At 38.9% G+C, this 9715-nt stretch overlaps 1 protein-coding gene across 1 annotated transcript; it reads left to right on the forward strand.

Annotated features, from left to right (window-relative positions):
- Window positions 1–2661: 2661 nt before the first annotated feature.
- On the forward strand, window positions 2662–6841 carry LOC104996279 (double-headed protease inhibitor, submandibular gland-like). The gene is made up of 6 exons (XM_010850483.1): window positions 2662–2788; window positions 3511–3542; window positions 4057–4178; window positions 5617–5659; window positions 6113–6225; window positions 6675–6841. Exons 1-6 carry the CDS (start codon window positions 2722–2724, stop codon window positions 6730–6732), a joined length of 435 nt encoding a protein of 144 aa, XP_010848785.1. The 5' UTR covers window positions 2662–2721; the 3' UTR covers window positions 6733–6841.
- Window positions 6842–9715: the final 2874 nt, after the last annotated feature.

Below are 9715 nucleotides of genomic sequence, written 5' to 3' on the forward strand. Positions count from 1 at the left end.
TTTTTTTAATGAAGATTTCCAGAAAGAACATGGGAGGTAGACATATAGGTCATTCTTCTTAAACTCTGGATTTAAAGGAATGAATCAATGAAACAAAGTTAAAAAAAAAAAAAAAAACTTCATGGAGAGGAAAGCACATACACAAATTAAAACCTAATTGTAGAGAGATTAGATGGTGTGAAAATTAGACAGGATATGAAGACTCCTAAATTTTCCTGGGTTGGGTTACTACTGACAGCTATCAGCACAGTGAAACTGGAGAGAAGCCTAAAAGTGAGATTAAGCAGCAAGGTTTTGGGGGAGCAAGTTGACCTGGAAGATCCTACAGGATGCCCAGAAGGCACTCCTCAGTAAACAGTAGAGACCTGAGTCTAGGACCCAGGTAGCAAATCTTCCCTCATCTTATTTGGGAAAGTAAGTCAGGCCAGACATGTTGACTTAGAGCTGTGTGCACGTGAGAAGATATGAAGTAGCAGGAAGAATCCTGTACTCTAATCAGGTGATCTAATTCACTGAATGGCCTCATCATGGTACTCTTCCTCTGAGGGCCTCACTTCCTTTTCTTTTCCAAATTGATTTCCATGGAGCCTTGAAGTGCATGGTAGAAATGCAAGTACTCTTGAGCCCTATATTGCTTCCATTTAACTTAGATTTAAAAAAAAAAAAAAAATCTGCTTCTTTATCATTTGCCTCATAAAAGTGCATTTGAGTGTGGAAAAAGTTCCGTTTTTAAATTTGACAACAATAAAAAAAATGACAAACATAGACAGCACATTAAAAAGCAGAGACATCACTTTGCCAACAAAGGTCCATACAGTCAAAGCTATGATTTTTCCAGTAGTCATGTACAGATGTGAGAGTTGGACCATAAAGAAGACCGAGCGCCAAAGAATTGATGCTTTTGAACTGTGGTGATGGAAAAGACTCCTGACAGTCCCTAGGAGAGCAAGGAGATCAAACCAGTCAATCCTGAAGGAAATCAGTCCTGAATATTCATTGGAAAGACTGATGCTGAAGCTGTAGCTCAAATACCTTGGCCACCTGATGCGAAGAGCCAACTCACTGGAAAAGATCCAGATGCTGAAAAAGATGGAGGGCAGGAGGAGAAGGGGGTGACAGAAGATGGGATGGTTGGATGGCATCACTGCCTCAATGGACATGAGCTTGAGCAAACTCTGGGAGATAGTGAAGGACAGGGAAGACTGGTGTGCTGCAGTCCAGGGGCCGCAAAGAGTCGGACACAACTTAGCGACTGAACAACAACAACAGAAAGTCTGAAGACCACAGATCCAGATGTTTGTTCTGGGACTCACCAATTCTCACATTCTGTGAGTCATTGTTCTCATTTCTGTTACCTGCTTAGAACACGGTCCCTCTAAACAGGTGTTTCACTATAACCTGGAAAGATGACCATTTACCCCATTCAGAAAACCTTCTGGATTGCACTTCATTGTGGTATACATATTTCAAATGTTGATAAAGCCTCGAAATATATGTAAAATATAAGTATTCAAATTTTTACAATAAACTAAAACTGTAGAATTCAGAGAGAAAAGAGGTGGTATTGGAAAATGGGAAGTATGAATGAGAGAAACATATCTTAAAAAATTAGAAACAAATACAATCATTACTGGAAGATAGTAAGATCTGAAACTGGAAGATCTGGTTTCAGTGAAGATCAAAATAGCTATCTATTTTGGGGAATTTGCTTACCTCCTCCATCTCTGAATCTGTCCTTTGTGAATGAATTTTTCCTTTATATTAACTCTGTCTTCTGGAGAGCTGATGTGAAGAGCACAAGGGATAATAGAGGTGAAAATGCTAAATAATTGGAAATCACTGGGTGTGTGTTGTTGAAAAAATACTGGTCATGTGGATAAACAGAATATTTATAGATATGGGTGCAGGAGAATGGGTCATACACAATATCATGGTATGATCTTAAAAGGCATGAGATAACATGTTGAATATAGGTTTTCATTATAAATATCCATTTTAGTGACCAAAGTAGTATATCGTAGTTTTTTGTTTTTTAAAGTATAGGTAGGCCTAGAATTGGAAGGGACCAGCTCTCCTAACTGTTAAGAATGTGACTAAAAAGAATATACTTAATCTTTCTGATTTTGTTATTTTATTTGCAAAATAACAATAATACTTGTCTTCACATTTCATAAGGTTAATCATTTAACAAGCCTTCACAGAAGGTTGTAAAGTGTGTTCATACTTACCAAAGCAAGGTTTATGGTACTATTAATGTTGTCTATTACAGTACATTTTAAAGAAATGTCCTCAGCATTTCTCTGATCTATTTCAACATTCTTGCATTTCACATAACTGTAAAATCCCTTTACGTGTCATTTAAGAGTCCATTTGCTATTCATTTCACCTATGACTTTATTTGTCCTCAAATATAGCCATGCCATTATAACTGCTGAGCGATCAAAGGACTATTATGGAAAACATCTGGTAGTTGGTATCAGGATGTAACTATTCCAATTGTCTGTAACTCAAGATAATAAGGAAGCTTTGTTTGACAAATGAAAAGAAACAACCTTGCTTGGATTAACAGCCAATCATCACTGCAAAGACCAGTTTTAATGAGGGTAGGTCTCTGCTCTGAGTGTATATATACATGCATCTGTCAGACTGCTTTTTGTCTGTTTCTCTCTGAACTTCTTGACTCGGGGCAGCGGCTCTCGAATACCCTCATTTATCATCACTATGAACAGCATCACTACTTTTGCCATCCTCGCTCTGGCAGCCATGACATGGGCTGTCACTCCACCCGGTGAGTTAGGATTCCTTTTCAATATTCATTCTCTTATGTTAACTGCAATATATTTGGCCTTCAGTAATTATAGAATATTAAGTGAAAGTGAAATACTAGAGTGGGTAGCCTTTTCCTTCTCCAGGGGATCTTCCCAACCACAGGGATCAAACCCAGGTCTCCCACATTGCAGGTGGATTCTTTGCCAGCTGAGCTACAAGGGAAGCTCATAGAATGTTAAAGTCAAAAGAAAATTTAGTAGGCATCTATTTAGATTGGTCTGATCAACAGAGTAGGGGTAAATCAGACCTTCAGGAAGAGGAAGAGAGACTGAGAAGAAAAGGACTGAGAAGTTCCTGCTCAGTTCCTCATTAGATCTCTCAGGTTTCTGACTTGCCCTTTTAGAAATCAACTATGCAACTCTGAGACCTTAAGTCCAACTCTCCCTGGGCATGCCCACAGGATCTCCTGGATTCCTCTACAGTTCCTTCTCCAGTGATCAGAGATTCTCGCCCCCAACCTCATTTTTTTTTTTTGGTGGGGTCAGGGGGTCAGGATCATATTTCTCTGACTTCACCCTTAGCTGGCCTGACTAAAGAAGTGACCTCTTTTCGGTCTGGTCTGGGCAAGGGATGTTGGGAAATGGGTTTTAGTTACTGTGAACAATGAATTCAGCTTTGCATTTCTAACTGTAGAATTTACTATTTCTCTAATTCCTTCTCTCCAAATGCATCTCATCATAGTCTCTTCTGGTGATCAAGAAATAGGGATAGAGGTGAGTACCTTTTTGGCATGCTCTTTGTAAAAATGAAATCAGGGTGAATATGTAAATGAGTGGTGAAGGTATCTAAATTGACTCACAGTGGGCTGAAATAATTCCGTGGGAGGTAAAAATTGTTTCTACTCTACTTTTCTAATGGTGTTTCTTTAAACGAGTCTCTGTGCAAAAGGAGAACAGGAGATCAAGGAAGCTCTTACTTTTAGGTAGTATTTTAAACTTTTCTCAGTATCATTCATTATTCTACTGGACTGTCATTATAACCCTAAAAAAAAAGAGAGAGAGACTAATATTTCTTGCTTAAACTGCTCATTCTCATTTAAATACTGTTCTAGGTCTGATTTATTTTTGCAGCACAGCACCTGGTCCACAAAAGGCCTTCTAGACATGTTTGCTGAAAAGCTGAGGAGGGAATCTTCCTACTCTCTTCTCACTCTTCACCATCTAGATATAAGAATGATAACAGAATTGAAGAAACAGAATGCAGAGTATTATTTTGTCCCAATTACAGGTGAACTGCACCAAATACAACATAAAAGGTATCGGGATTGCGTGCACAAAGATATGGAGTCCAATATGTGGCATAGATATGAAAACTTACAGTAATGAATGTATGTACTGTTTCCTAAATAGGTAAGTATTATACTCAATTTGGAGCCCAGTTTTGTTTTGATTTACAATCACAAAAGTCACATTGGCCAAAATCTACTCGGCTTTTGAAAACATGGTTTGACATCTTACCTTTTGTCATGTTCCTCTACTACTCTGTGGACATTGTTTTGTTTAAAAAAACCCCAAAACTAGTTATATTAGGGATATATATTATGTATATTTCTTTGCTATCCGGCCAAATTCTCATGTGTATTATATTACACGGTATCCCTCAGGCATTAGCTGTTACATATAGGCATTTTTATTCCCAAATTACATTTAAGGAAACTGGGTCTCAGGCAGGAAACATATTTTTGGTCAAACTTTCATGATCTTTCTTATCAGTTAATGGAAACTCAGAAGAGAGATGTTGCTACTTGGGCTGTAAGCCATGGACACTATTGTAACACTTTGATCTACCCTTCACACCCCAGAGGAAAATCATGTTGCTTCTCTGATTGTCTGGAAAAATCTAGGGAAGAGAATGAAAGTACAAACGGATAGTTGGAATTTGTTGGAATCCTCACCACCATCATCCCCACACATTAAGTTCTCACTATAAACAACATCTCAGCTTCTAGGAGACTTTACAATAATGATTATTACCAGTCACTCCAGCAACTTGAACTCACTGCTTTCCGACTAGCAGTTAAAATCGTGGACTTTTGTGTCAGACATCTGGATTCAAATCCAGGCTGCACTTAGTAGATCTCTGACATTAGGCAAACAAATACCCATTCTGCTATGTACTTCTGTATTCAGCAAAGCAGAAATTATAATAGTGTTTAGGATTCATTGTGAGAAAACATGTCAAATCTTAACTAAGCAGCTGACACAGAGTGAATACTCAAAGAAATGAGCTTTTCTTCCTTTTAATCATTTTCCTCCTCCTTTTCTAGCCTTTCTGAAAAGTCATAGTCAAATATAATAGCAAGTGTTAGTCAAATAAAACCCCTCAGAATATGCAATACCAGAGACTAAACACTGAGATGGGATTGATTATATTATCTCGTATCTTTTTAGAAGGAGGAAATTTAATACTCAGAAAGGAGAAGTGATTATAACAAAATTACACAGACTATAAGTGCCAGATATGGATATGTGAATATTTTCTTTTAAAACTGAAAAAATATCCACATACTTTATTATACCTTTGATTTCCATCTGAGTATTCATGGATTATTTTAAAAATGCCCAATCTACTCTCCTTTTAGTGTTGATCTTATTTTTTTATATTTTAATTTGTTTGCAAAATGATCATTTATCAAAGATGTTAATGACAAATATTAACTAACTGGGGAAGAATATTAACCAGAACTACTTAGTTCAGGTCAGACAACACAGAATGACATATGACCATGTTTTACTCTGTAGATTAAGAAATATCAAATTACTGATTCAATAAAATCTTATTTTTCAGGGATAAAGGATCTCAACTCAGGAAACTTCATAATAATGAATGCGTAAGTATACACAAAAATTTTACATATCCTTAATATAAAATGTTTCAACAATTCCTCCCTTTCATCAAGAACAACTATTTTAAGGTATTTATTCTACAAATTATCTATGACTATGAGTAGTCACAGGTAACACACCTGGCCAGCCTAAACAGAAAATCTGAAATATAATTTATTTACCCAGAAGACTCCAGAAACTTTATTTATACTCCTTTATTCATAAGCCACAGGATGGATTCTGTTCATTAGCTACACGGGAGAATGAGAGAGAGGGCAGCCTTGAACTTGGGCTGAGCAATCTCTTGCTGTGATGGTATTCTCACCAATGTTGGGTCAGGTTATGTAAACTGCAGAAAATACACCTTTCTGCAAGTGGGATTCTGAACTAATGATCCTCTCAAGGCTTTAAAAGAGTTTCTTTTCTATGATTTAATGGTTTTTTTTTTTTTTGAACAGAGGGAGGTTGAGTGCACCACATATTCAGAAATATGCACCTTGGAGTACCTACCTCACTGTGGATCTGATGGGATAGTATATGGCAACAGATGTGTATTTTGCAATGCTGTTGTGTAAGTGCTTTATTCAGTATTTTATTTGTAGAAAGAGCCCCTCACACAGAACCAGAAGCCATCTTAGCTATGTAAGCCAGATGCTGCTATGAAGCCTAAGAGATGGCTGACTGAAAATCATAATATTTTACAAAAGGAAGGAAAAAGAGAGAAAATGAGAGAGAAAGAAAATGCCTAAGAATAAGAATTGAAGTTAGGGGAAGAAACATTTGATTGTCATCATAATATTATTCAGTGGTAGATAAAAGAGAAACTTACAGAATTTTTGGCTCCTAACACTGGCTTTTACTGGTACACTGAATTCCCTTTTTTCCACCATGCTGAAGCTTGGTAATTAATTGTTCAGCTTTCATGTTATGTATTCATCTGGCTGGCTTGATCTAAGATGATGCAACTTTCAACTTAAGATTTCCAAAGCTCCCCTTTTAAAAGTATTATTTTTCTTGCAGGGAGAGCCGTGGCACACTTTATTTTGTAAAATATGGACCATGCTCTGAGTCTCCCTGATGTTCAAGGGCACCAAGTTTCCTTTGGCAGCGAACCAGTTTCTCTAGGATGGCTATGGGGACAAGTATATGGAACTTAATTCTTCAATAAAAGATTCTCAGCAGAAAAAGTTGTCAGGCTTATCTCTGTGGATGCAGTTCTTCTCATATCTATGGTCCTTTCCCTAAACTATAAGTCATACAGAAATATTTCCTCTGTTTCTACTCAAGTTGGAAGCTAGAAAAGATTATACATAGAGTGGTGAAAAAAGAATCTGCTCTCAGCATCCCATTAAAAAATATTTTTTTTAAGTAAACATGGATCAAAGTGTGTATCTGACCATTACTATTACATTACCTTTAGCTACACTAATGAAAAGTGGAAAATCCAGATTTGCAGAAAGATAAGAGTGAGAATCCTTAACACTATAAATGAGTCAGAACAGGCTAGGAATAACATAATACTTTAGGTATCACCATTTAAACAGAGCTCAGTCACATGTGGGCATCTGCAAAGGAAGGTACCTTATGGTTCATGTTGGGGAAGAGATTATACACACACATACACACACACTCTCTCTCTCTCTCTAAATGGTGAAGTCACTAACAAAGCCTGAGAAATATGAGGCTATGTGCTGGACTCTCAGGAAGTAGAGATATGAGAACTTTCTCATGGCTGTGTCTCCACAGAGTACTCAGTTGAATACAGTGTGCACAGATAAATATTTAACTTGGTAAAGAATTTTTTAATAGCGAGTCTGCAAATAAGCACACAGTGATGCCCTATAAGTTCATGTTTCCAAAGCACAATGTATTTTTAGCAAAGAGTGGTTAAACGCTTGCCAGCTATGCTGTAAATATTTGTGTGACTTTTCTAACAACACATATAGAAAGGTCACTAGAGAGGGGACCTTGTGGGGAGAGGGAATACAATGAGGCAAAGAGAAGCCTGCATGGCATTAAGGAATTTGTAGGCTAGTCAAAGAGACAGACTTTGTAAAGAGCTGAATACTAAATATAAAAACAGTATACTTCAGAATTAATAAAATTCCAGCAAGAACTGACGGGGTGGGGGACAGTCTTAATCCCACAATGAGCTTGTATATTAGTATGCCCAGGCTGCCATAACAAAATACAGATCTCGCTCCACTTAGCATGGGGTTCAGTTCAGTCGCTCGGTCATGTCTGACTCTCTGCGACCCCATGAATCGCAGCACGCCAGGCCTCCCTGTCCATCACCAACTCCTGGAGTTCACTCAGACTCACATCCATCGAGTCAGTGATGCCATCCAGCATCTCATCCTCTGTTGTCCCCTTCTCCTCCTGCCCCCAATCCCTCCCAGCATTAGAGTCTTTTCCAATGAATCAACTCTTCACATGAGGTGGCCAAAGTACTGGAGTTTCAGCTTTAGCATCATTCCTTTCAAAGAAATCCCAGGGCTGATCTCCTTCAGAATGGACTGGTTGGATCTCCTTGCAGTCCAAGGGACTCTCAAGAGTCTTCTCCAACATCACAGTTCAAAAGCATCAATTCTTCGGCGCTCAGCCTTCTTCACAGTCCAACTCTCACATCCATACATGACCACAGGAAAAACCATAGCCTTGACTAGACGGACCTTTGTTGGCAAAGTAATGTCTCTACTTTTGAATATGCTGTCTAGGTTGGGCATAACTTTCCTTCCAAGGAAAACCATCATAAATTGGAAATGTCATACACTGAAAATACACCTTACCTACCAGCCTCACCTACCTTAAACGTGCTCAGAATACTTATATTAGCTTACAGTTGGGGAAAGTCATATAACACAAAGCCTATTTTATAATAAGGTATTGAATATCCTTTTCCTGGTGGCTCAGAAATTAAGAATCCACATGCCAATGCAAGAGATGCAGGTTCGATCCCTGGGTCAAGAAGATCCCTTTGAGAAGGCAATGACAACCTACTCCAGTATTCTTGTCTGGGAAATCCCATGGACAGAGAGGCCTGGTGGGCTACAATCCATAGGCCTGCAGAGTCAGACATGACTTATTGCCAAACAGCAACACTGAGTATCTCATGTACTTTCCTGAATACTGCAAAAGTGGAAAACAGAATGGCTGTGTGGGTACAGAATGGTTGTCAGCATATAAGCTGTTTACCCTGGTGATCGTCTGGCTGGCTGAATAGGCACTATAGCTCACTGCCTAGCATCACAAGAGAATACTATACTACTTATCACTAGCTCAGGAAAATATAAAAGTTAAAAGTAAAACTTCTACTAAATGTGTATTGCTTTCACATCACCATAAAGTCAAAAAATTGTTAAGAAACTGTCTATAGCAGAGATTGGGTGGCTTAAACAATAGGAATTTATATTCTCACAGTTCTAGAAACAGGGAAGTCCAAGATTAAGACACAGAAGGTTTGGCGTCAGGCAAGAGCCCACTTCCAGATTCACAGGCTACTGTCTTCTTGCTGTGTCTTCTCGTGGTAGAAGGGGTAAGGGTGATCTCTAGACTCTGTTTCATCAGGCCTCTAATTCCATTCATGAGGGCTGTGCCTTCATGACCTAACCATCCCCCAACAGTTCTACCTCCTAACACCATCACACTGAGGATTAGGCTTCAACATATGAATTTGGAGCTGGTGAAGGGGGCCGGGGCAGACACAAACATTCAGGCAGTAACACACAGGAGACTTAAAGGTTGATGGCCATTCTAGGTCATGACTGGGATGGTGGGTACATGGGGGTTGACCCTATAATAATAAGCAATTGACCTAACTGAAAACAACAATAAGACAAAGTCTACATATTGTAGGTGCCTGGGAGGCGGATCAGGCCCAGGGAAGCCAGTGGCAATAGTCAGGCCAGGGAGCCCTCTGTCCCTGGGCATCCTCCAACATCAATCAGCTTCAGCCAACACCAGCAGCAGGGCCTTTGCCCTGGACCCCCGGCCGCATGTTGACCAACACCTGGCGGCCCGTGAAGCTTTACAGTCCCAAGACGACCAGCAGTGGGAGAAAC

The sequence above is a fragment of the Bison bison genome, unplaced genomic scaffold (genome assembly GCF_000754665.1).
Source record: "Bison bison bison isolate TAMUID 2011002044 unplaced genomic scaffold, Bison_UMD1.0 scf7180017864291, whole genome shotgun sequence".
NCBI classification, from domain to species: domain Eukaryota; kingdom Metazoa; phylum Chordata; class Mammalia; order Artiodactyla; family Bovidae; genus Bison; species Bison bison.

Bases quoted from the DNA above. Each gene is read 5' to 3' on its own strand.
- LOC104996279 (XM_010850483.1), top strand. From the start codon at position 2,722: ATGAACAGCATCACTACTTTTGCCATCCTCGCTCTGGCAGCCATGACA. The intron at 3,543-4,056 runs GTGAGTACCTTT...TCCCAATTACAG, and splicing joins ATCAAGAAATAGGGATAGAG to GTGAACTGCACCAAATACAA. The intron at 4,179-5,616 runs GTAAGTATTATA...CTTATTTTTCAG, and splicing joins ATGTACTGTTTCCTAAATAG to GGATAAAGGATCTCAACTCA.